General features: G+C 39.1%; 2 protein-coding genes and 1 long non-coding RNA gene across 15 annotated transcripts in view; 1 reads left to right on the forward strand and 2 right to left on the reverse strand.

Moving 5' to 3' along the window:
* The window catches only part of NF1 (neurofibromin 1), a 247,496-nt gene that overhangs the window by 154,406 nt on the left and 65,930 nt on the right, over nucleotides 1-27,160 (forward strand). The window lies entirely within an intron of this gene.
* LOC122485195 lies at nucleotides 252-7,668 on the reverse strand. Its single transcript, XR_006297808.1, has 2 exons — nucleotides 2,277-7,668; nucleotides 252-1,329 (listed from the first exon to the last, which is right to left on the reverse strand). It is a non-coding gene; the product is annotated as an uncharacterized LOC122485195 (long non-coding RNA).
* Nucleotides 19,672-22,372, reverse strand: OMG (oligodendrocyte myelin glycoprotein). Its single transcript, XM_043583644.1, has 2 exons — nucleotides 22,203-22,372; nucleotides 19,672-21,368 (listed from the first exon to the last, which is right to left on the reverse strand). Exons 1-2 carry the CDS (start codon nucleotides 22,203-22,205, stop codon nucleotides 20,040-20,042), a joined length of 1,332 nt encoding a protein of 443 aa, XP_043439579.1. The 5' UTR covers nucleotides 22,206-22,372; the 3' UTR covers nucleotides 19,672-20,039.

The following is a 27,160-nucleotide window of genomic DNA, read 5'->3' on the forward strand; positions in this document are numbered from 1 at the left end:
AGAGTTCTGAATTCTAGGCATCTGATTTACAAATGACCTTTTCAAATACCAGGAAAATGTTTACTCAGAGCAAGATAGTCTTGTCATTGGACCAGCTGCATTATGCATTACAGTAGTTAGCAGAGTTGGGTCGCCTGGCTGGCTCAGTCGGAAGAGCATGCAACTCTTGATCCTCAAGGTCATGAGTTTGAGCCCTACCTCTGGGTGTAGAGATCCTTCAAATAAATTTTTAAAAAAAAACTTTTTTTTCCCAAAAAACAGAATTGGCACATTTTTTACCGTAACAACATATTACTGTTCCACATTCATGAAATAGGTGACACAGGTGTTTTGTGTAGTATCTTCTTGTAAGATTAGCACATGTCTATTTAATAAAAACTGATACAAAAATAGCACACACCACTCCTCATTCCCCATCCTCTGTCCCCTTCTCTCATACACAGAGGTGTACTTTGGTTAGACATCACCAACATAATTTCTTCTCTTACACTTTTAACGTAAAAATCTGAGTTTCGATTCAATTCTGCAGACATTTAAAAGGCAAACGTGGCATTTTGCTTGTTTTAGCATTTTTAAGGAAGAAAACCATTATATTAAGGTAATAAACTTACACAATTAAAATCTACAACCTAATTAAGCCAGGATAATGATAACTTCCTAACAAGTAAGTTGAAATAAATTTGATTTTCCTAGTGTGCTTGTTGTAATTCGGCAGATAGTAATGAACTGAGATAGGAATGCAGAAGTTCAAGTCCACTTCAGCCTGAGTGCACACAAAACAGTGAACATATTATATAGAAAAGAAAGTGAGTGCTGTCCATTGGATTCAGTTTCGTGCCACCACTTCCCATAGTCATCATGTTCATGGTTGTGGCTATCTTTGGGGTCACTGCTGTTTTCAGAGGTGTCTTGGCATTTGAAGTCATCTTTGTATCTGAGGTTCTTTGGAGATTTGAAGTTGTCTTGAGAGTCGAGATTGTGTTGGAATTCGAGATTGTCTTGGAATTCGAGGTTGTGTTGGAATTCAAGGTTATGTTGGAATTCGAGGTTGTGTTGGAATTCAAGGTTTTGTTGGAATTCGAGGTTGTGTTGGAATTCAAGGTTATGTTGGAATTCGAGGTTGTGTTGGAATTCGAGGTTGTCTTGGAATTCGAGGTTGTCTTGGAATTCGAGGTTGTCTTGGAATTTGGGATTGTCAGAGAATTCAGACTCATCGCGGGACTCGAGACTGTCATAGACCTTGAGGTCATTAAGGTTGTAGTGCTCCCCAAAGTGTTAGTGACAAACAGGAGGAACAGGCTGATGAGTGACAGCTTGAACACCATTTTCCTGTGTCAAAATAATTACAGAAATTTACTGACACTCAGAACAGAAATCTAAGAATTAGCTTTTTTAAAGAGGAACACCTGGGGGGACCCCGGTGGCTCAGTTGGTTGGGCATCCGAGTTTGGCTTAGGTCATGATCTCACGATTCATGAGTCCGAGTCCTGCGTCAAGCTCTGTGCTGACAGCTTGGAGCTCAGAGCCTGGAGCCTGCTTTGGATTCTGTGACTCCCTCTCTTTCTGCCCCTCCCCCACTTGCTCTGTGTCTCTGTAGCTCAAAAAATAAATGAATGTTAAAAAATTAAAAAAAAAAAAAAAAAAAAGAGGAAAACCTGAAGGAAATCTCATTCCAGCACTGGGGAAATGCTGATCTTGGGCTTCACAATTTCTTTTTTTTGGTTTTTTTTGAAGTTTATTAATTTATCTTTGAGAGAGAGAGAGAGGGAAAGAGAATCTCAAGCAGGCAATACACTGTCAGTGCAGAGTCTAATGTGGCGCTCGTACCCACAAACTGTATCATGATCTGAGCTGAAGTCTGGCGCTTAACTGACTGGCACCCCAACAATTTCATAGTTTTTAAGATAGGGAAAAAGTCAGAGTGATCAATACCAACTCCTTACAAATGGACTCAGACAAAGGGCATAACTTGCCTGAGAATGCACATCTAAAAATGTGTAGAACTAGAACTTGAGTCTGACTCTTAGTCCAGTCTTCTACAGACACACACCAAAAGTTTAATAATCAACCATTTTTAAAGTAAGGCTTATTTACTTTTATCTTACATTCGAACCTAATGGCTTGCCACATATGAGATAATGCAACTACCCCATGTTGGTCATGGTTAAATACTCTTTTTAACTTGAAGTGCAGACTTTAATTTTAGGAATCTAATATATCCTAAAAGTTACATTTGCCTCTACTATGTAATTCAGAAAATTTGAAGTTAATATTACCTTTTGATGTTTTTTTCTTCGAAGATTAAGAATTCAGGCTTTCTCCGGTGTCCCTTGGGGAATCTAACTTCTTACCGTATGCTGTTTAAATACAATCAGTGAGGAGGTCACATGTTCTGAACTTGACCTGGGATTTGCTCTTTGGAAATGTCCTATTGAGTATTTTCCAAACAGCTAGTATAAACAGCTGGACCTTGGCCGAGATCAAGGAATTCAAATAAAGTCTTTCTAAAATTCTACTTGTTTATTTAAGGAAGCCGGTGAACATATCTCTGTTATTCCTCTTATCTATGTGTTCATTAGTTTCTTCACTAGACTAACTAGAGGACTCTATTATTTTGCCTGCTGTGATTATCATGACTTTAAATCAAGTAAGTATATTAAGAGACAGATGTCTTAATTTTTCTTAAAACATCTTGCTTATATGTTTATAGGTTGATTCTGACCATGTTATTTTGAAGTTTTAAAAGTGATTCAGGAATATAGCGTTTCAGGCATTTAATAATACATAACCCATTAGAAAAGAAGTTAAACCTTATTAATATAAAACAAGCTTAGTAGGAAAAGAAAGAAAAGGATTGCATATGGAAGTGATACTGTCATACCGTGTTAACAAAGTTTTTGTTTTTGTTTTTTTTAATAATTTTTCTTTTTAAGTGGGCTCCATATCCAGTGGGGGGCTTCAGCTCACGACCCTGAGATCAAGAGTCACATGCTTTACTGATTGAGCCAGCTAGGCACCCCAACAAAGTTTTTTTTCTTTAATACATTAAACCCCCCACATTGAAGCACATTAAGTATATTCTTTAAAGGAATTTTGTCTTTTGATTATTTCTTTTCCTTGATAATTAGCATACAGGGAAGTTCAGTTGTATCGTGCTAACGTTTTCGTCACATTGGCCGGCGCTCTTTAAAATTGTGTTGACATACAAGGAAATTGCTACAAAAATGGCAGAAGTACAAGTCGGTACATGCTCCTCACATGTTTTACTTTGCTATAAAGATTTGTTTCTCCTGAATGAATAGAACCAGTGCTTGCTAAACCTTATTTATGTGGCACATGTAATAAAGAACCTCGCTAAACTGGAGATTAGTGTGATTAGACCTAAGAAGTCAACATAAAAAGCCTCTTAGCAACCAGAGTAAAAATTTATAAATCAGAGTCCTCATATAACACCGATAACTCCTTAGTGATGCTCCAAACACTTCCTCTCAACTTATTTAAAATTTAAAATTCAAAATTTTCCCTTTCCTATGTTTGAACCCAGATAGGTTCTTCTCATAGTCTGATTCTCAGGAAGTTGCATCATCACCTAGCCAAATGGCTTTCCTACCGTGGACTTTTCATGGTCCTCTTTGACTTACTAATCTTAAACTGTCTAGGCATCTTGATGAAAATTAGGTAAAATTTAAAACTCTGAACTGTCCACTCAGGTGCTCTTAATCAGAAGCCATTTGCCATTCATTATTCAGGTCTTTAAATACCTCCTGCCTCTTTTCGTTTGTTCAGTCTCCCCCCATCTGCCCAACAGACTTCTTCTCGTTCACAGTTCTGTTCTTCCTTCCAGGTCTAACTCGGATGGCAGTGCCTTTTCTCTGAGCCTTCCCTAATTCTATACTTCAGAATCAGTCATTTTAAGACTTCATACTTTTAGAGCATGGATCAGAGTCTGCTTGTTACTATAGATGTATCCTAACTCTCTCTTCCACCATATCCCGGCGTTCTCTTGGTCAGGATTACCTCTTCTCTATATTCCCTCTGCCTGCTAGCCCAGTGAGTGCTGGGACAGAACAGGATACAGTCAACACTGGAATTGATTGCAGTATCTCCTTTGTTTCTTTATGTCTGTGGGCTGATATCATTAATGATGTTTAGAATGATAGGAGCCATTTGGTCATTTGCAGTTTTCCTAAGTGTAATTTTGCCAGTCATGGGTCTGAGTTGAAGTCCCATCCCTATTTTCTTACTGCCGTTTGAGAGGTTTCTTCATTTGTATAATGATCACACTGCACGTTCGTAATCCCTTAGCTGTAATTCTGAAATGCAAAATCCTCTGGAAACCTGAAGGATTTTGTCAAAAAAAATTTGGTACCAAAACTTATTTGGCGGAAACGCCTAATCTGCCTTGGCGTGAGGCTTTTCATCATTGTTATTAGTACTCTATCTGTATTTGTCCCACTTAGTGTGGGTGTTAATGTTTCACTGAAGAAATCTCAGGTTGACTTGGGGTATGGTCTCAAATTCTACTGAAGTGTTATGTAATACACCATAAGGCTAGTGTTTCTCACTGTGTTTCTCCTGTTCCTTCCGGGCACATCACCACACTGCTCCATGAGTCTTTATGGTTAGGTGGTGCCACGTGTCTGTGTCTCAGTCAGGACAACGTAGGCTCCACTGATGTATGTCCCTTCCAGGCCTTCTCACCACTCGTCCATCTGGTGTCTTCTCTCAACACCTAGTAGCAACCAACGGTTCAGGAGGGGGTTCTACACATGGTGAACTACGGGATGACCCGATACCAGTGAGAAGTAAACTTTTGTTGTCTTAGCCAGGGTTGTGTTGGCATTGTGGCAGAAGTTAGTTCATGCTGACAAATACAGCTGGGTGCTGGGTAACTTGCCGTGGCCTCTCCAGATCCACTCCCTGTACGCCCCTGTCGTCCCCTGAGAGGCCGAGCTGTGTGTGGAGGATAGCATTGGGCGTCTTTGCTCACCTCCTTCTCTTTGACCTGTGGGGAAGAGTGTATTCTTTCAGCTCGCTTCCTACAAGGCCACGGTGGGCTGACTGCCTCCCTCTGTGAAGATCAAGGTTTTTGTCAGACGGACCTCTCTGTGTCTGGTTTCTGGCAACTGCTCCCTGCCTGACTCCTTCAGGTCTACTGTCCGACTGTCGAACAGTTTCCCTTATCTCTCTCTTAGGAAACCCTTCCCTCTCCTCTGTACACGTTCTCTCGTATCCCAGTTTGAGTGTGCCACCTGTTTCCCGCTGGAACCTAAACTACTACAAACAGTATATGCACTGTGTTGTCTTCCTCAAAATCTGAACGACTCTAAATGCTGAACTGTATCTTGTCCCAAGGTTTCAGATGAGGGATTGTGGATCAGTGCCACATTCATAAGTTTATTGTGAATATTGTGATAGTATTTGCGTGACATTCAGAACTGTGCCCAGCAAGTAGTAAGCATTGGGTAGATAGTAGCCAGAATTGATGTAAGAATAGCAACCGTGTTCTTAATTTTTACCTGGGAAATCCAGATTTCTCATATTTAGTGCTGGAGCTTTGGAACTAGCAAGGAATTATAAGAGCAGTATCTTCCCTTATATATTACCTTGAATTGACCTTTTTTTTTTTTAATGTTTCTGGAACTTTCTATCTTCACCTGTTGATTCTTTCAGAACTCTTAAATGGAGAAAAGGGATCTTATTTATAAAATCATCTCAATGCTCATAAATTTTATATAGCAACTTCTGGAGAATTTCAAGTTGCAATTTTAATATGTTACTCTAAGAAATAATTAGGTCCTGTTTTTTCTTCCGTAACTTTTCTCTTCCGTCTTTGGGTTTTTGTCTCATGAATAGGACACTTGAATGTTTTCTTGGGTGGCAGTTACACAAACACTCTGTTAGCAATGGAAGCACTCTTTGCTGTTTAGAACACCCTCTCTAAGTACTCTGCCATTATGTTTATTACACCTGTACGTCATGTCCCTTCAACTTTTAAAGTTTGGAAAGTTGGTGCCTGGATGGCTCAGTTGGTTAAGCGTCCGACTTCGGCTCAGGTCATGATCTCACGGTTCATGAGTTCAAGCCCCATGTTGAGCTCTGTGCTCTGTTACCTCCGAGCCTGGAGCCTGCTTCAAATTCTGCGTCTCCGCCTCTCTGCCTCTCTCCCCCTCATGCTCTGTCTCTCTGTCTCAAAAATAAATAAAACATTAAAAAATAATAATAAACTTTTGAAAGTAATATGTGTTTGCGTCCGAAAGCAATTAGGGTTTTCAGGATTAACATTTTTATCATGCCACTAGTGGGCTTTTACCTGTATTTAAAAGTAGAACATCTAGGGGCGCCTGGGTGGCTCAGTCGGTTAAGCCTCCGACTTCAGCCAGGTCATGATCTCGCGGTCCGTGAGTTCGAGCCCCGCGGCGGGCTCTGTGCTGACCGCTCAGAGCCTGGAGCCTGTTTCGGATTCTGTGTCTCCCTCTCTCTCTGACCCTCCCCCGTTCATGCTCAGTCTCTCTCTGTCTCAAAAATAAATAAACATTAAAAAAAAAATTTTTTTTTAAGTAGAACATCTAAAACCTATCAGAAGTGTGTAGTACAAGTGGCTTTCATTGTGGACAGTTACTCGTGAAGACACTATTTGTAAGCTTCCTGAGAAAGTGGATATGCAAATATGCAGAAACAGACTATTGTTATGTTAGACTTAAATGTGATACATTTTAGAATTGTACTTCACTTTTCTACAGTAAAGTACCAGCCGTTTCATTTTAGAAATCTAATATAGGAAAAGTAACACTTTTCCCCTTGTTGCAAAATACATGTTCCAAGAGCAAATGACTGTTTTGGAGCAAGTTTTTTTCCTACTTTTATAATACTGTAAGTCTGTTACCTCATTTTGGCTTGTTGGCATTTAATCTTATTTTTCGCTAATGGTGAAAACAAAGTGATTTAATTTCTGAGACAGACTATCCTCCTTTCTGTTTCCTTCTCTCGGGTAATAGTGTCTCCAACTGCCTTGAGCTTTAAATAGAAGCCTTAGCATCAGTCTTCACTTCTACCTGTTCTTAACCACAGGCATCTGATTAGTCAGTGAGTGTTTCTGATTCTGCTTCACAAAGTGTTTTATGCTTTATCTTCACACTCCATTTAGAGTTCAGTCGGTTGTCAAAGCTGGGGTTAGTGAACAAACATTTGTGGTAAAGGACCAAGTAGTAGGCTTTACAGGCCAAATAGTTTTTCGCTTTCTTTCTTGCTTTCTTTTTCTTTCCTTCTTTCTTTTTCTTTCTTTCTTTCTTTCTTTCTTTCTTTCTTTCTTTCTTTCTTTCTTTCTTTCTTTCTTTCTTTCTTTCTCTTCTTTCCTTCTTCCTTCCTTCCTCCTTTCCTTTCCTTTACCTTCCCTCCCCCTTCCCCTCCCCTCCTCCCTCTCTCTTTCTTTCTTTCTTTCTTTCTTTCTTTCTTTCTTTCTTTCTTTCTTTCTTTCTTTCTTGTGGGGGGGGGTTGTTTTGTTTTAAAATGCTCTTTAAAAATGTAAGGACCATTCTTAGCTTACAGGCCACAAGTGGCATGTGGGCAGTATACTGCCGGTGGACCATTGTTTGCTGTCTAGGCTATTACAACAACTTCCTAATTGGATTCTTTGTCAACCAGGATATTACCCCATCCCCTCCATTTTCCCCACTACTGCCAGAATGATGTCTCTAAAATACTACCATGTTACTTCCAGATAAAACCTTTTATGTGCTCCAGTTAGCCAAGTTTTCATATGTAAGACATTCATATACCACCTTTGGGATTTTTGCCATTTCTTCAAAACTTCTGTTATTTCCTCAATATTTTTATTGGCTTTTATTGGACTTTTTTTTTCTTAAAGGAAAATTTATATTATGCTATAAGTAAAGTCAGTATTGATTGCTCTAACTAGAAAACCACTAAGCAAAAGATAATGGTAAAAAGAAATACAGAAGTATTAAATGCCTATTTCATATGGTACCCCATTATATAGGTACCACACTTCAACAAAACCACTGACTTACAAGGCAAAGCCTTTGTTCCTTAGCATCTCATACAAGTCTCTTCATGATCTTTTATGCTGCTCATATTAGTTGCAAGGTTGCTGAACTAAAGCAGAAGGTTGAAAGTCATTTTGGTAAAAGGCTAGATGGTGGCCTTATTTTAGAAATCTGATGATACTGCCATCATCGATGTGGTTCCAAGTAAGCCTCTGGGATGTTCTCAGAAAAGGGTCTTCATGGTATATGGCTGAGGGTATCATCAGAGCAGTTGTCAAGAAGACTAGAGGAGCCAGTAAAGACACAAAATCTGCCTAGAAAGCTCAGAATGCCAAGTGAGCATTCTATACATTACCTTTACTATAGTGATCAAAAAAGTCTTCAAGCCATTTGTCTCAACTGGTCGTTTAAGTTTAATATTAGAGGACTAGCCATCACCATGTATGGTAACATTTGTAGAGGATGCTCCAAACTTTATATTAGATGCCTAGCCTTGTGCTTCCACAACACTAGCCATCTTACCGTTGGCTTTGGATGCCCTTCCTTTAATGTAGAGCAAACTCCTATTTTTGATTCAAGGCCCATCTTGGTAACCTAACTCTTATCCCTCTAGACATTTGTTTTTTTAATAATAACAGCTTTATTGAGATATAATTCATGTTGATCTTTTGGTTAATTTAAATGTGTTTCAGTTTGAAGAAAACAGTGTCTCTAAGTTCATACTTAATGTCCTGCAGCTTTTATTGTTTTTAACTTCGAGTCAGGGCAGAGACGTACAGCATTTCACCAGGTATGTGCTTTGTTAAAGCAAGGAAGACTTCTTGTAATTGTTGTAGAAAAGCCCTGAGGAATGAGGAAATATCAGAACTTATCAATAGATGAAATGATTTTTAAACATTTCTTTGCTTTATTTGCCATCAGTGTGAGGAAATACAGCCGAGTATCTGATGTCTAAGCAATAGAACTGGTAAATGGACTGGCTGTGTGCCAGTTACTCTTATATTACACAATGTCTTACACGCAGTGGTGGTTGCTGAGGCTTTGTTTGGCAAACGAGGGCCTTCCCAGTGGTTATTGTGGTGATGGCATCCTTGTTTTCCCTTACTGATGTTTTATTTATTTATTTATTTTTTCTTTCTGGACGAAAAGCCATTAAATCTTAGTTTATTTTCTGTTGAGGCAAGGATTTGACAGGCATTTCAAGTCATTCAGCCTTCCAGAAGCGTTTGGTTTATTTGTTTGGATGGTGACTATGGGCAACAAAATAGCAGAGTGAAAAACTGCATGTCCTGGTATGGAGTATTTCATCAGATTTATGTGATACTTGGCACCGAGATGCCTATATGAAATATCCAGATATCTGATTGTTTACTGCTAAATCTTATTCCCTATGGGATAAATAACCTTGTAAACTAGTTATTTGAAGTATAACTACATACATGGGGAATTATGTATCATTATGGGTTCAGTCATTTCCATTTCTGATGTTGGTAATTACCCATGAATCTCTGAAACAAGGGACAGCAGTAATCTTTGAAATATTTATGTAGCACCTACCAAGTGCTTTAATACACATGATTTATTGTATTCCTTAAAATACATATCCCATATGGGATACATGTTCTTAACTAGATTTTTACCTGAAGGCACATTTAATCACTTGCCCAAGGTAACAACGCAGGCTGTGGGTAACAAAACCTTATCTCATGCTCTGTTAAACCACAATGTGCTTTAAATACACTTAGAACTGTTTTGATCAGAAAACAACTATATAGTTTGCTGTTTTTACTGTGTGTGTGTGTGTGTGTGTGTGTGTTTAGTTTTTGTGCTTTCATCTCATCGATAACTTCCAACAGATTCATAATATCAAGCCACGGTTTATAGAAAAGATAAATGGGTATGTTGAGCATATGGCTCAACTAGTTCCTAAACGTGTTTAATGGAGTTGGGGCTTTGAGCCAAAAATGGCATTTTTTTTAAGTTAAGCTTCTTTAAAACCTCACTTTGCACAGCACTTTTTAAAGTGTGAAGCAAGCTAATCTGCTTAATACAGTAACAATGGAAGTGGCATTTGTTTCTCTTTCTTGGACTGATTTCCCTTGAGCCATCCACTGGTACTAAGTTGTTCACAGGTCTCAGAATTAACCTTTTTTCTTGGAATTATTCCATAGGTAACTCACACTGCCTAGAGCTAATTTCTTAGAAGTAGCCACCTAGCCAAATCTTCCTTCATTCTTAACTTTTCTTAGATCTCTCCTTTTTCTGGACTCTGAAGCTATTATTTTGACCTAGTGGAAGAAACGCAGACTGTAGAATAAGACTTGGAGGTTTACCTTGGTCTGTTCTAAGTAGGTCATTGTTAGCGCACCAGGTACAGCTTTGATCTGTATTAATTCATTGTCTCGTTTATAAATTCAGATCAAGATGGTCAAAAAACCCCACAAACTCCTAGGAGGCAGTGATCTCTACACAGAAATCGAAAGGAAGAATCCGGGTTTACTAGGGGAAGAAGAGGGAAGGTAGTGTACCAAAGAGGACACGCAGTATCTCTGAGAGCTCAGGAGAGCGCGCGGTGAACCAGAGGGACAGAAAGATACTTTGTTTGAACTATACAGCAACAGAACTGGTAAATTTAAGGATGCCACTCTAAAGGCAAGGGCCTGACCATAAGTAAGCCGTAGTAAGAGTTTAAATTTTATTCTGAGATACGGGAAATTTTTGAATGTTTTGGGGGTTTTGTTTGTTTAAGGAGAGAAAAGAGTCTGTCTGGTTACATTTGTTGGGGAACAATTCTGACAGCAGCTGACCATGTGGTGCTAAAGTAAGCTAATACAATGTGTAGGCATAGCTTGGAGATTCTGCGGGTTCAGTTCCAGACCATGGCAATAAAGCAAGTATCACAGTAAAGCGAATCAAATGAATTTTTGGGTTTCCCAGTGAATGTCGAAGTTACGTTTACCCTAGAATGTAGTCTGTTAAGTGTGCAATAGCATATTAGGCCTAAAATAACAATGTACATGCCTTAACTGAAGACACTTTATGCTAAAAATGCTAATTATCATTTGAGCTTTCAGTGAGTCATAATCTCTTCGTTGGTGGGTGGTCTTGCACAGTGTTGACGGCTGCTGACTGATCAGGGTGCCGGCTGCTGAAGCTGGGGTGGCCGTGGCAGTTTCTTAAAATAAGACAACAATGAAGTTTCACACATCGATCGACTCTTCCTTTCATGAATGATTTCTCCGTAGCACATGATGCTGTTCGATAGCATTTTATGCACGGTAGACCTTCTTTCAGAATTGGAGTCAGTCCTCTGAAACCCTGCTGCTGCTTTATCAACAAAGTGTATGGCATATTCTAGATCCTTTGTTGTCATTTCAGCAGTCTTCACAGCATCTTCGCCAGGAGCAGATTCCAACTGAAGAAACTGCTCCCTTTGTTCCACCGTAAGCAGCATCTCCATCCATTCAGCTTTTATCAGGAGATGGCAGCCGCTCAGTCCCATCTTCAGGCTCTGCTTCTAATCCTAAGTTTCTTGCTGTTTCCACCACATCTGCCATTAATTCTTCCACTGAAGAATCTGTTTCGGTGGAATTCTTCCACTTGAAATCCCTGAAGCCATCCATGAGGGTTGGAATCAACTTCTTCCAAACTCCTGTTTGTCTTGATATTTTGACCTCTTTCCAACGCAGGGCCTGAGCTCCAGAGCCTGAGATCAAAACCTGAGCTGAGATCAAGACTTAGACCCTTAACCGACTCGGTCAGGTGCCCCGAACCACAAATGTTTTTAATGGCTTCTAGAATGGTATCTCCTTTCCAGGAGGTTTTTGATGGACTTTGTCTAGATCCATCACAGGATCACTGTCTGGGACAGCTATAGCCTTATGAAATGTATTTGTTAAATAAGACTTGAAGGTCACAATTATTCCTTGATCCATTGGGCTTCAGAATGGATGTTGTGTTAGCAGACATGAAAACAACATTAATCTCATTGTCTGTCTCCACCACAGCTCTTGTGTGACCAGGTGCATTGCCAGCAAACAGTAATATCTTGAATCTTTTTTTCTGAGTAGCAGGTCTCAACAGTGGGCTTAAAATATTCGGTAAAACCGTGTTGTAAACAGATGTGCTGTTATTCAGGCTTCGTTTTTGCATTTGTAGAGCACAGGCAGAGTAGATTTAGCATCATTCTTAAGTGCCCTAGGATATTCAGAATTATAAATAAGCATTGGCTGTGGGGTGCCTGGGTGGCTTGGTCGGTTAAGTGTCTGACTTCGGCTCAGGTCATGATCTCACGGTCCGTGAGTTCGAGCCCCACGTCCGGCTCTGTGCTGACAGCTCAGAGCCTGGAGCCTGTTTCAGATTCTGTGTCTCCCTCTCTCTCTGCCCCTCCCCTGTTCATGTTCTGTCTCTCTCTGTCAAAAAAATAAATAAACGTTAAAAAAATTATAATAATAAGCATTGGCTTCAACTTAGTCTCCTGCTGTGTTAGCCCCTAACAAGAGGGTCAGCCTGTCTCTTGACTGACTTCTCTACAAAAAGTCCCAGATGGCATCTCCTTCCAAGAGAAGGCTGTTGCACTTACACTGAAAATCTGCTGTTTACTGCAGCCGCCTTTCAGGATGATCTTAGCTGGACCTTCTGGAGAACTTGCTGTAGCTTCTCCATGAGCACCTGCTTCACCTTGCATTTGTGTGTTACAGACATGGCTTCTTTCCTAAACCTCATGAAGTAACTTCTCTGCCAGCTTCAAAGGGAGCTCTGCAGCGTCTTTACCTCTCTCAACTATCATAGAACTGAAGAGGGGTTGGGTCTTGCTCTAGATTAGGCTTTAGCTTAAGGGAATGTTGTGGCTGGTTTGATCATCTCTCCAGACCACTAAAACTTTCTCCATATCAGTGACAAGGCCGTTTCACTTTCCTATCATTTGTGTGTTCGCTGCAGTAGCTTCAAGAACTTTTCCCTCGCATTCACAAAGGCCTGGCTTTCAGCCTGTCCTGGCTTTCGACATGCCTTCCTCACTAGCCTTGATTACCTCTAGCTTTTGTCTTACAGTGAATGACATGTGACGCTTCCTTTCACTTGAATGCTTAGAGGCCACTGCAGGGTCGTTAATTGCCCTAATACCAATATTGTTGTGTCTCTAGGAATTGGGAGGCCTAAGGAAAGGAAGTGGTCGTAGGGACACAATGCACACATTTACTTATTAATTCACGATCTTATGTGGATGCTGTTCTGGGCACCCCATAACAAATATAGTAGTAACATCAAAGATCACTGATCACAGGTCACCATAATAAACATAATTACGAAGAAAAAGTTTGAAATATTGGGAGGAATTACCAAAATGTGAGAGACGCGAAGTGGGCAAGTGCCGTAGGAGAAATGGCGCCAATAGGCTTGCTCAGTACAGGGTGGCCACAAACCTCCAATATGAGAAAACGCACTGTGTATGAAGGTGCAGTAAAGTGAAGCCCACTAAAATGAGGTGTGCCTGTGAATGTGCTTCCAAGAATGGTGATTATGTTTCTCTGTCTCTGGTCTTCATTTCATGATGCCCTCTCGTGTCTTGACCACCCCTTCCCATTCACAGTTCATTTTTCGTCTTCCCATTTTCTTGTTTTCCTCCTTGACCTAGATCTCTTGGACAGCTGTCTCAATAGTTCTTTTTTTAGATCTCTTGCATTTTTCAAGGACAAAGCAGTTAATAAAACGTACTTGGTATACAGTATTAGCATTTTGGTATAGATCTCTTTTTTGCTGTGTTTAATATACAGTTCTATATGTTTATATCCTATAATTTTTGCTTTCTAGTTTTTGCATTCTCCACATTTCAAACTTCAAAAACTCTTCATAAATATTCTCATTGGACACATAATATTCTGGTCAGTGGGATCATGATCTACTTACCTAATGTCCTAACGGTATTTAGCATTGTTTCCATTTTTCCTGCTGTTAGAAAGAATTGACCTAGAATTTACTAGGTTAAAGGTTAAAATATTTTAGGTTTTTGAACACTGTTGTGTTGGGAGGCCTGTAGCTGGTGTATTACATTAAGAATACGCAGGTTATACCATAATGGGTATTTACCCAAAGAAAATGAAAACACTGATTTGAAAAGATAGATGCACCCTTATGTTTTTCGCAGCGTTATTTACAAAGCCAGTATGGAAGCATCCCAAGTGCCCATTGATAGGTGAGTGGATAAAGAAGATGTGGTATATAAATACACACACACACACACACACACACCCCTACATACATTCATACACACAAAGGAATATCAGCCATAAAAAAGAATGACATCTTTGTGACAACATGGATGGACCTAGAAGGTATTAGGCTAAGTGAAATAAGCCAGGCAGAAAAAGATAAATACCATATGATCTCACTATGTGGAATCAAAAACAAAACAAAACAAAACAAACAAACAGACTTTTAAATACGGAAAACAAACTGGTGGTTGCCAAAGGGGAGGTGCATTAGGAGATGAGCAAAATAGATGAAGGAGAATAAGAGGTCTAAACTTTCCGTTATGAAAATAAATGAGTCATGGAGATGAAAAGGAAATAGGAAATACAGTTAATAATATTGTAGTAACACTGTACGGTGACTGCACTTATTATGGGGAGCATTGAGTAATGTATAGAATTGTTGAATCACTGTGTTGTATACTTCAAACTAACATAACATTGTGTTGTAAAAAGAGGAGGGATTTAAGGGAAAAAAAGGACTCTGTGGATTATGACCTGCACAAACCACACACATGGTGCTGGCAGGTAGCTCCCTAAGCACCTGAGCTTCCACTTTGGGGAAGTGAGAACCCTGGGGTGGTTTTGATTTGATTTGTTTTGGCACACTCACACAAAGGAAGTAAGGTCAAAAGATGTATTACTTAGGGATCCCAGAAGTGTTCAGGGGGCTGGGCGCAATGAGCTGGAGGAAGGCATGCTTCCGTCCCGGCTTACCGGCAAGCAGGAAACAGCACAGGGTAACAAGCACCTGTTACTTAGAAGGTGGTTGGGACGACAGTCACTAACTTTTCACGTGCCCAACTCTGAGTAGTTATTTAACAATGTGCACCAGGAAAAGCAAAGCAGGAACTGGTGGTGGAAATCCTAAGCTCGGGTCCTTATCCGGAGGGCCAGACTCTGCGTGTGTGCGGGGTTGTCCTACTGCCAGACGCCTAGGCAGCAGCTCAGGGTAGCTGTTTCCTCCTCACGGCTGCCAGTTGCCGTTCAAAGAAGTGGTGCCAACATGTGAATGTGGTTATTTCGTGATGGCTTCCCTGACCTTCATTTCTGTTTCTTAAAGATTGCTTGCTGAATTAATGATGAAAATGGTATCCCATTTTGTTTTCATTTTCAGTCATTATGTGGTAGTCCCTAGGTCCATATACTTTTCAGTCAGGATACTTCCTGTCTTTTAAGTGTTCTGCTTATGTCCTTTGCCCATTTACCCATTGGGAATCTAAATATTTTTCTTATCAATTTTGTAAGCTTTTGATGAACAATCTCCTTTATGGTATTCTCTTTGAATATGTTTATTCAGCTCATTACTTCCACATAAAGAAACTTGGGAGTTTTATATAGACAAATCCGTTGATAATTTCTTTGTGATTTTTTCCCCCCTTTCCTAATTAAAAAAAAGGTCTCCCAGAGATTTATAAATATGTTTAAATTCTTCTGCTGGTTTTAAGACTTCCTTTTTTTTTTTTTTTTTTTTTTAATGTTCTCATTTTTAGTTTGCTGTGTAGGTGTATCACGTGAAGTGAGTGTTGAAGTAGGCTGTTTTCCAGTTTCCCCAGTATTCTTAATACTGAGTCTGACCCTTGCCCTTTGATTTGTGATTTTTTTTTTCCTTCTAAAGTGAACAATGTTTGGGAATTTCCTATGCGGTAGGCACTGTTCTAAGCATGTTACATGAATTATCTCATTTTGCCCTCACTCCTCTCAACAACCCTGTGAGGACATGGAAGTCCTTAGAATTCTCTCTTCTGTGCACAGTACTCTGGCTGTGCTCGCATATCTGTGCTGTGGCTGTCTGCCTTTCTATTTTTATGTCCCTACTATTTTGTCTTAGAAGGGTTCTCCTCCAGAGAATGTGTAAGATACCTCTACTGTGTCTTCCTTTTTTCTGTTCTTGCCTATTTATTTTTCCAGGTGACTTGAAGTGTTTTATGTCATGTCTCAAAAAGAATCTCATTGGAATATATTTGTCAGAGTTGGTTTAATCCACGAATTATACCGGAAATAATCTCATTTTTGCGATACCACTCAAGGTGTGTCTCGTGTACTTAGCCTTGATTCCAGGTGCTGAATAAATGTCTGTTGAGTGAAAGAATAAATGAATGGAGAGCTCTTTGTGTATCGTCTTCATCAAGTTTCAGCTAATACCTCGCATTAATGCTTTTTTAGCTTTTCCCCCATTCGGTCCTGCACATTTCATGTGAATGTTATTTCAGGCATTGTATATTTGCTTTGTTGTTGCTGCAATGAACGGTATCTTTCTTCTGTAATTTTCTAACTATCTGTTGCCAACACACAAGAAAATCCTTCATGTTTCCATATGCTTTTTGTTATTTAAGGTTATTCTTTTGAAGGCATTCCTGAGGAATCCTTTGGATAGACCATTATTTCAGTTTATTAATAGTAATAATTTTGTTTCCTATTTCCATATAATTGTATCTGTTATTCCTGTTCTGGAATGTCCCAAATAATGTTGAAAAGATTGATGACAAAATAGGCATCGTTGTTCTGATTCTGATTTTAATAGAAATATAACTTGTCACTTTTAACTGTGATGCTGGCTGGTAGTTTGCCATGCATGCTCTCATTCTTTGTCTAGTTCTTAAAACACATTGCATAAGGAATCATGTTAAAAACGATTTGAGGTTGACTTTCATTTGACATCTTTGGTGTTGGTTAAAGGAATTTGCTGCTGCTTCGGAGCATTGTTATGGAAGGTTATTGAATAGCACATACTTGTGATCTTTTAATTTAGCCACAGAGGACATCTTCTTCTTCTGCTGTGACAGTGAGTGTTTCTCTTTCTTCTGCATCCCTATTCCACTCATACATCTGAACCTGAACTCTGGAGGGTGGAAAAGCAGCGACTGAAGCCAGCACACCCTTTCATTCTGTTGCTGTTAAGGTGTGGAGCTTGGGTATTCCTACCTGCATTTCTCAAAAGCATTGGGCTTGGGCATATCCATAATAATAATAACCCTAACAACAGCAGCAGCAACATTACTGCATATAGAATGTGGGGGGGGGAGCACGACAGTATGATAAGGCTGTCTGTGAATTATACCATTTGATCCTCAAGAAAAACACTATGAATAAGTTCTGCTAGTCCATTTTAGACATGAGGAAACCTTGACCCTGAGCAGCGGTAACATGGCCGGGATTGTACAGCTGAGAAGGGACAGAAGCAGGATTTAGGCCTAGAACTTTAGACACATGCTTCCCTGCTATTTTATCCCTTATTGCATTTACTTTGTATTTGTGCTCTTATTAGGATCCTCTTGACTGGTGAGAAACAAAAGTTACTTATAAAATAGAATTAAGCCCGAGGGGTGGATGAATGGATGGATATATATCTAATGAGCTTGAGAGGACTAATGTATTTTGAAATGTTTATGGAGCCAGTAATACAGGAGTTCTTGTCTTAGAGGCAAATAATGAGTCCTCCTCCATTAAAAATGATAAGAACACAATTTCCTTAGAAGGAAGTTTATCTAATTACTTTAAGGCTAGGTAATACTTCTTTCTAAGGATTTGAAATCTGTGTAGTTGACTTGTAAATTTACTCCGTTTTTTCCTTTGCGTTTTGCAGACAAGTCAGGAAGATTGGTGTAATCCATAGATGCTACTAATGCTGTAATCCATAATTTCACCTTCTTGTCACTTGTCCCTGTAGCACTTCTAAGACAGCATTGTATTTTTGGCACCCTCAGAGTAAAAGACATCTAAGAAACCTACTTGTTGGGAAGCTCACTCTATGTGTTTCAGAAACCTGACATAAGTGTTTGGTAGAGGAGGGTGTGTAAGTGACTCGTCTTTTTTTTTTTTTTTTTTTTAATGTTTATTTATTTTTGAGAGAGACAGAGAATGCAAGTGGGTTACGGGCAGAGAGACAGGCAGACACAGAATCAGAAGCAGGCTCCAAGCTCTGAGCTGTCAGCACGGAGCCTGATGCAGGGCTCGAGAACTCACGAGCCGTGAGATCATGACCTGAGCCGAAGTCGGACGCTCAACCGACTGAGCCACCCAGGCGCTCCGTAAGTGAGTAGTCTTTACCATCGCTGGCAAAGCGACTAGGTCAGTGACGAGGAGGAGTGGAAGCAGCTTGCCCATTTAGAAAGGTAATGAATTTTAAAATCATTTAGGGGACTTTTTCCAAATAACCCCCTTTCTTCATGGTGAGATTCCCTGACATGGTGAGTTGGGTTTGCTGGGGCAGGGGAATGTTTAAGAGCCACTGTACTAGTCAGCCTAGGAGAGAAATAAATAGCCTTATTGAAGCTTAACAGTAGTTTTCCCATAAGCCCGGGCCTTTAAAACCAAAAGAGTGCGTTAGAGGGTTATTCCTTTTCTGTCTCTCCAAATAGAAAGGTTCCCAAACCTGGAAAGAAGTCTTGTCTTATTTTAAAATTTCCTAGGAAGGAGCATCAGAGTTTCTTTCTGGACTCTTCCAACTCTAGGAATTGCTTGAAATAGAGCCTTCCTTATGTCTCACAATTTAAATCCCTCATTTGTGGCCTATTTCAGCTATGCTGTCTTGCATTTTAATCTAGCCTTGTTTCAGGGCTTCTTTTTCTGACTCGTGGCTATTACTTTTGTTCGTCTCTAATTCATAAGGTGGCTTTCTTTTTTGTATTTGTAGAAAATTCGCCATTTTCTTCTAGCTGTGCCCAGTGCAGTTTGATTTGGAGTGTGAACATCGGTCTTAGGCCCAGCCCTAGTCCTATATTGTGTGTTGTATTGGGTTCATCACCCAGTTGTGGCACCAGATGAATCCCGTCTTTTCTTCCCTTTCTCCTTGCCTGTTTCTTCCTTAGTAGTGCCCATGTTTGTTAGACCCCCAGGATTTTATCCCGAATCTATCCTTATTTTTAATTGAGGTAAATCAGATTCTGACATCCGACGTACAAAAGGTAAATTTCCCTCTCCTATACGTGGAAGACTTTTCATTTTGTAAATGTGTAAATTTTTCATTAGTAAATGGTCTGTTAAATATGCGCTAAAGCTGTCCCTTTACATATCTGTAAAGCCAGACTTTTTATGATATTTTTAATACTTTCCTTAAATGCAAAAAACAAAGCCGTTAAACTTTCCTGATTAAAATGCAAAGCCTAGTGTCTTCTAGCTTTTTGAAGAGCTTTTGTCCATTATATAATCTGTAAAGTAGCCAAGAGTTCCTCAGAAGCAGGACATCATTTAGATTTGAAACAATTATGGCTTGTGTGTAAAATAATGATGTGGCATAACCATTCATGGGGTAGCAACCACAGTTACACTTTAGTGGCAAAATGCTTGGATACCTCCAACATTTATTTCGTTTACCCCACAGACTTTACCAGAGTACCCTAGGACAAAAATGGTTCGGTCATTTCAATTACACTGAAAAGATTAAGTTGGTCTGACTAGAAAGCCAAATGACACAGTTATGAGCATAGACCTTTTATTTTTTTTTTTTCCCAGATGTTTGACAGTGTAAACATACATAAAATACATATTAAAGTTTAGATGCTTTACATTTTGTGCAGTAAATTGAAGCCTCAAAAAGAAAACATTTCATTAAAAAGAAAGAAACTCAGTCGTGTTACTTAAGACGGTAAAATAGCAGCGAGTACCGAGACATTGTGCACTTCTTTTCTTTAAGACAAGTTACTTCGTGTACATCAGAGTCAGAAATGTGAGACTGGCTTTCTCGAATGCTTATGTAGCTTGAATCACTGGTTAGATAGGGGCATATTTTCCCAACTGTACATCAGGGGGGAGCTCTTTCATTGGCTTCAAACGCTGCGGCCCCTCAGCCAGCCAGCATGACCACAGCATTGAGCATCAAGAGAAATGAAGCGTTGACTTTCCAAGCACTGGCCGCAGAAGGTAAGCGAGTCTTTACATTTGTGGTTGTCTCTTCCCTTCGGAAGTTAAGGGTTGTGCTTTGTTGAGGCATTTCAGAGAAATTACTTGGCATGCCACTAGTAATACTTAGGGTCATGGGTGTTGGGGACGATTTTGTTGAGCTAGTGAGGCTTGTGTTTGTAACAATTCCATCTTGGAGATGAATAGTTAGAGTTGCAGCTGCTGCTTCGTGTGAATTGATGGTTTCTAAGGATGTATCTTCGGGGTAGGGCACAAAAGCCTTGTCGGTGCTAGCAAAGGTGGTGTCTTTGCTTAGAGTGGCACCAAACGTTGTTTCCTTCGTTCGGTATTGTTTGGGGGTTTTGGTCACTTTGGACTGAGTTACCATACTCAGAGAGTTAATGGTGTCCACTGTCTGCATCCCACTTAGGGTGAACAAGCTTGAGGTAAATCCAGAAGGTGTGGGATATATGCTATGTTCCTTCAAAGATGATATTTGGCTAGAACAGGGAGTCCCTATCACATGGGCTTTTGTTTCCATCACCCACTTCAATAAGTAAGTGATGTTTTGTTTGTGGTCACATGACCACCTGTTATTGTGAAGGGTTATCTCCTGCAACTGAAAGAGTTGGTCAAAAGCTTGATCTGGAATGAATGTGAACTTATTATTGTGCAGGTAAAGATGTGTGAGATTTGTCAGGTTTATTAATGTTCCTGGAAGGATTTGTGTCAAGGAATTGTTAGACAGGTCCACGATATGTAGTTTGGAGGGCATGTTGGTTGGAACTGTCCACAGTTTGTTACTACTGAGGTTGAGAACCTCAAGACTTCTCAGTGTATTTTTAATGAGAACAACCTTTTCCAGCATATTCTTAGAAACATCCAGATATTTAAGGTTCCACTGATAAGCAGTATCAGATTTGTCAAGCAGTTTAATGTTGTTGTTAGCAGCAGACATGTTCCAGAGGGACCGGGGTAACTGAGCAGGCAGGCTTTCGAGCCTGTTGTTTGAAATATCCAGGGTCCTCAGATTGGTGTATTGGGTTAACTGGTTATGAAGATCGGTAAAATGGTTATAAGACAGATTTAAATGGATAATATTCTCTTGCAGTCCAGATGGTAATGTAGTCAAGTTTCTGCCTGAACAGTCCACATGCCTGTGCCTCTCTGTGCATATACATTGGAGAGGACAAATGCATAAAATACCAGGTGTCAGAAACAGAAGGATGAACAAGCTGGGAGACATTTTCAATATCTGATATTCCATCAAAGCCTGGAAACAAACAGATACACCCTTCTTTTAATATGCAAACACAATTAGGCATCTGCATGGGTCAGTTAGCATTAGGCAAAATTTTCAATAAACCTCGTTGTTGTTGAGTCCTTTTATAATTGTTCCAGTGATTAAACTAACAAAGCTCCCCTTCATTTATAGTCCAAATGCTTAATCCTTCAATTGGGGCTATGTGGTAGAGAGGGACTCTCTCCCCCTACTTGCTCCTGTATTTTCTCCCTTCTTTTTTCCCTTCCTTTACCAGTCTTTCTTATTTATCTTCCCAGAGCCTTAAAATTACAAAATGGCATTCTCTGCAAATAGAGAGTCAGAATCTTAAGCTGTTACTCTTTTTGAGAATATCCCTTCTTACTCAGATAGGAAAAAATGGCTGTCGTGCCTGGGGTTTGTTTTTTTTTTGTTTTTTTTTTTTAAATCTCTGCGGTAATGTAATAGTCAATATTGTGTATAGAGTAAGATTTGATTTAGATATTAAGACAGTACTTTGAAATTCATCTTTGTCTCTTTGGGATAAATATGTCCTAGCAAAACATTTCAAGGCACTTGAAAAATTCAGACGAATACCATAATTTAAACCTCCCATTTTATAGTGATTTTTTTATGTATAGTTCAGTGCCGATTCTAAAAGCAGCGTGTATATTTACAAAGTGAATGAATATTAAAAAGAAACCCCTCCACTGACACTGCAGCAAATTTCTGGTGCATGCACTTGCTTGCTACTGAATATATATTCAATCCTCACGTTGACTTTTTCTTTAATAAAAGGAAAAAAATTCCCAAGTCAGTCTTTTACTGATCTAAATAACAGCTTACCATAGTGTCGTCTTCAGCAGCAGCATCTCATTTTCTCCGGGAAACTTAAGCTTTAAAGGTCGCCTTGCTCTGGAGAGTGGGAGCCGCTTCTGGCTGTGGGCTGTGCTTGCCCGCTCAGCTGCGTTGTGCGGCTGTGAGCCCGAGCTCTGCAGCCACCTGATCAGTCCACAGAGGACTGCAGCGCTGTCATTGGTGCTGACTCAAATTTAGTGCAAGAGGTGCACACGCAACAAAATGGGCCCCCCAAGTTTGTTTTTTTTTTTTTTAATTTACAGCATGGAGCATGCCCATCTACCTCCCAGTCTGCCAGAGGATGTGGTGCCTCGTGCCCATTAGACCTGGCCCTCACTCATTTCTGTGTATTTGAGCTCAGGTTCCACATTCTGACATTGCCTCATGAAGAATGTGCGGTTCTCTTTTTAAAGCCTCTACTCCTTATTCTTTTTACACGTTGGAAAATGTTGAACACGAACTTGACCGTCCTTTTCTAAGCTGTTAATTTAACTATTTTTAACTCCTGCCTTTTCATGTTCTTCTAAAATGGTTCAGTTGTCCTGTCACTTTTTAAAATAACAGAATACAATCTATGTTTCATTTTCGTGTGCTCCCCCAACATGCTGATTATTATGTATAATCAGCTTTTCAGATTTATCAACCACTTCAATCTTCCTTTTTCGGAAGTACCGAAGTACTTACATATGGGGTTATTTTGTCATTATCTTTCTGGTACAAAGGATCATTTAGCCCAGACCACACATAAGCAAGACTACATTTTTAAATGAGCATCTCATGCTTTTAGTTAAATTCATATGGTCAGATAAACATGTTTTATTTTATGTCTTTTAGGTTAAGGATCTTTTTTCTCTATGCAACTCAACTTCGTTTAGTGAGTGGGTATATGTATTGTTCCGTCCAGAGACATCTTCGATACAACAGGAGTGACCGTGTATTCATTTGATTTTGTGTTTTAAAAATAATTGTATCAATTTTAGGTGATTTCTTCAGAATGTTTCACATTTTGCCTTACTGAGAAAGCAATTTATAGTTTTAAAATTGCATAGGGGAGCCTGGGTGGCTCAGTCAGTTGAGCGTCTGACTTCAGCTCAGGTCCTGATCTCAGGGTTTGTGAGTTTGAGCCCCATGTCGGGCTCTGTGCTGACCGCTCGGAGCCTGGAGCCCGCTTCAGATTCTGTGTCTCCCTCTCTCTCTGACCTCCCCTGTTTGTGCTCCGTCTGTTTTTCAAAAATAATAAACACTAAAAAAATTTTTTTAAAGAAATAAAATTGCACAAAATAACGTCAAAGGCAAAACTTTGGTCATGAGTTTTAGAAAATGTGACTAGATTTGTAGTAGCTTCTGCTTCACCCTTTAGTGGATTGATTGTATGAATAATCTGTAAAAGCTCAAATCTAATTCCCAGAATATCCACTTTACCTTAGAAAAGAAAGCAAATAAAGTTATGGGATTTTCATTAGCAAATTGTTACTATTTAAAAACCAATTCTTAGCATGTTACATGTAAAGAAGATCTCCTTATGCCTTGTTGTTAATCCTTTGTTTTTCTCTAAATTTGCCATTCCTTTGCCCCAGATTTTACCCCAAACAGAATTTATTATATTAAAATTTGAAGTTTATTTTCTTAGAAAAGAAACTATACTCTAAGAGTCACCTTTTGTATAAAATTCACGTTCCTCAAAAAATATCTATATTTTAAAAGTCTGCAGTGTTAGAGATTTATTATTGATTAGGTGCTTTATTCCCACTTTACTTGGAGAGTTCACCCTTGGACTCTTAATAAGATTCTTTCTATGGATTTCAGAAACCAGTCATCAATCTTAGTGCTTAAAAGTAATGTGTTAAAAATACTACGTTCAGCAATATTGTGGAAATAGAGAACGATTGTTTTGACATTTAGATTTCTTACATTTTAGCTCCTGTATATACTGTTATACTTCAAGGGATGAGACTGAGGGTCAGCTTACCAGACACCTAAATCTCTGTTACAATTTTAGGAAGTCTCATTACATCAGTGTGGAAATAGAATTACCCAGTCCCATTATACTTACCAGTACTTTTTTTTTCCTGAAACCAGGAACATGTTATTTCATTAACTTACGGACTCAAATGAATTTGGGTTTAGGCTTTATTGAGATTAGATTCTGCTGTATATACTAGAAAATTCCAATACGATGGTAGTGACAGTATTTCTCATTTCAAGTTTGGGGACATAACCAAATTGCTTCCTATTATTCAAAGATTATTATAAAATTTTCAAAAAGATAAAGGGGAAACATTTTTAATATATTTGAATTGTAACAATCTGCCCTTATGTTTTTGGAAGCTCTCATCAAGTAAAATAATACCATATATTACTATTACTCAAATAATTTTGTATAGCCTTAAGTGTTTGTTACAACGTATTTTAGATGCGATTTCAGACAAATTGCATTTTAGATAAGCCTGTCAAGTCAGGAGTTCCAGCTATTGAAGCAACTATTATATTCTAGAGACTAAGCGGTATATTCATTTAACATACTCTTTTGTGAAATGCCCTGTCCTAGGATATATTACCCCAACCTTGTGAAAGGTGTAACAGATTGCCCTGCCAGGGAACAACTGTCCCATGGTAATCAACAATTTAGAAGCCCACTCGGTCTGTCTGTCTGTCTGTTTTTTTTTTTCTTTTTTTACTGATTCCCATTTTATATTTTTATGAAGTTTTTAAATCTTGGTTCCAGTATAGGTAACATACAGTGTTCTATTCGTTTCAGGTGTACAGTATAGTGATTCAACAATTCTATACTTAGTGCTCATCACCATAAGAGTACAGTAGTTTGTCTTTATTTCTTAAAAAAAATTTTTTTTTATTCTTATGTATATTTTTAAGTTTATTTATTTTGAGAGAGACAGCGTGAGCAGGGGAGAGGCAGAGAGAGAGGGAGACAGCACAGAGCCTGATGCAGGGCTTGAACTCACAAACTGTGAGATGATGACGTGAGCGCAAACCCAAGAGTCGAATGCTTAACCAACTGAGCCACCCAGGCGCCCCTAAAAAAAATATTTTTTTACGTTTATTCATTTTGAGGGGGACAGAGAGAGAGGGAGAGAGAATCTCAAGCACTGACAGTACGGAGCCCAGTGCAGGGCTAATACAGAATGCAAAGTCCTGACCTGAGCTGAAACCAAGAGTTGGGCGCTTAACCAACTGAGCCACCCTAGCACCCCTGTCTGTCTGTCTTTCTTTTTTTCTTTCTTCCTTTTTTTGGGGGGTTTTTTGTTTGTTTGTTTATTTTTGAGAGAGTCAGGGCATGAGCGGGAGAAGGGCAGAGAAAGAGGGAAACACAGAATCCAAAACAGGCTCCAGGCTCCAAGCTGTCAGCACAGAGCCTGATAGGGGGCTTGAACCCATGAGCCGTGAGATCATGACCTGAACTGAAGTTTGACACTTAACTGACTGAGCCACCCAGGTGCCCCTTCATTTCTTCATTTCTTATACTCGTAATATCTGTCATGCTTATTTGAGAGTCAAAGTACTACATTTTCTGTTTTTAGTAACATAGTTGGCTATTCAGACTGAATTTTCTGCTGGAAACAAGAGTACTCAACAAAGTATTTAATGGCATGGATGAACTGACAAGATAGAAATGATCAGGTTAGAACCCATGTGGATCAGTTTCTTGTCCCACCTCCCCACCCCTTTTTTTCCCACCTCCCCACCCCTTTTTTTCCCATGCCACTGGCTTGTTGCCAGAACTCATTTATTCCTTCTGGATTTATGTTTGCTTCCTTGTAAACATTTAATTTGTTTCTCTGTCCACCATATTTCCTATAAATGGTTCCTAACAGCATTAACAAAATTGTTCATTCGTATCATCGTACAATAGTTTCAAATAATGCCCGTATTGCTAGAGACAGATTACACACTATTGAATAAAATTTAAGATTTCTTTGTAGTTCTTTTTGTTCTTAGAATATAATTCACTAAGGATGTATAGTCCATTCTGTTGTCTAATACAACTTGAAATAATGTTTTTTTCTCTGTTTATGTCACCAACTTTACATAAAGTTGGGTTCATTTGTTTCTATTTAGTTAATAGTTTTTAGGGACTGCTTAAGTCAAAACTATATAACAAGATATATTCAGAGAAATCTTGCTTCTGTGTCCCCTTCACCCTATTCTATTCTTCCTCCTATTGGTGGTGACTATTTGTATTAACTTTTGGTTTTATATTAACTGTCTGTCTTTTTTTTGCAAACATATTAAAATATGTATGTATTGTATGTTCTTATTCCCTTTGCTTGTATTAAGGGCTGTATACTAAATATGCTGTTATACATCTTATTCTTTTTTTCCTTAATATATCTTGAAGATCATTTCCCATCAGCAAATAGAGATCTTTCACATTCATTTCACAATGCTTAGTACTCTTTATGGGATTGTACTTACCATGGTTTATTCCAGCATCCCTATTATGAACATCTGTGTTGTTACCAGACTTTTGCTGTTACAGATAATGCCAGTGAATACCCTGGCACCTAAGTAACTTCATTTTTTGTCCGGTGAATCTTTGAAAAAGATTCCTAGAAGTAGGATTGCTTGGTGAAAAGGTAAATGCATTTGGAATTTGTCTGGATATCACCGCATTTTTCTGTGTAGTCCATACCATTCTGCAGCCCCCTCAACAGTGAATCACGGTGTCATTCTCTGTCACCTCACCATACACTTTGTTGTTGAACTGTTGGATTTATAGCAATCCGCTGGGATCAGTATCTCAGGGTAATTTTAAATACAGTGCTCTAATTTGAAGAAAGTTGTACATCTTTCTGTTTTCAGGAGCCATTAAAATTTTTTCTTCTGTGACTGTCTTTTACATTTTGGACATTTTTTTCTATGTTGTTGTGGGTCCTTCCTTCCCCCCAAATAGAATTTTTTTTTTTAATTCGGAAATATTAGCCCTT

The sequence above is a fragment of the Prionailurus bengalensis genome, chromosome E1 (genome assembly GCF_016509475.1).
Source record: "Prionailurus bengalensis isolate Pbe53 chromosome E1, Fcat_Pben_1.1_paternal_pri, whole genome shotgun sequence".
Taxonomy (NCBI): domain Eukaryota; kingdom Metazoa; phylum Chordata; class Mammalia; order Carnivora; family Felidae; genus Prionailurus; species Prionailurus bengalensis.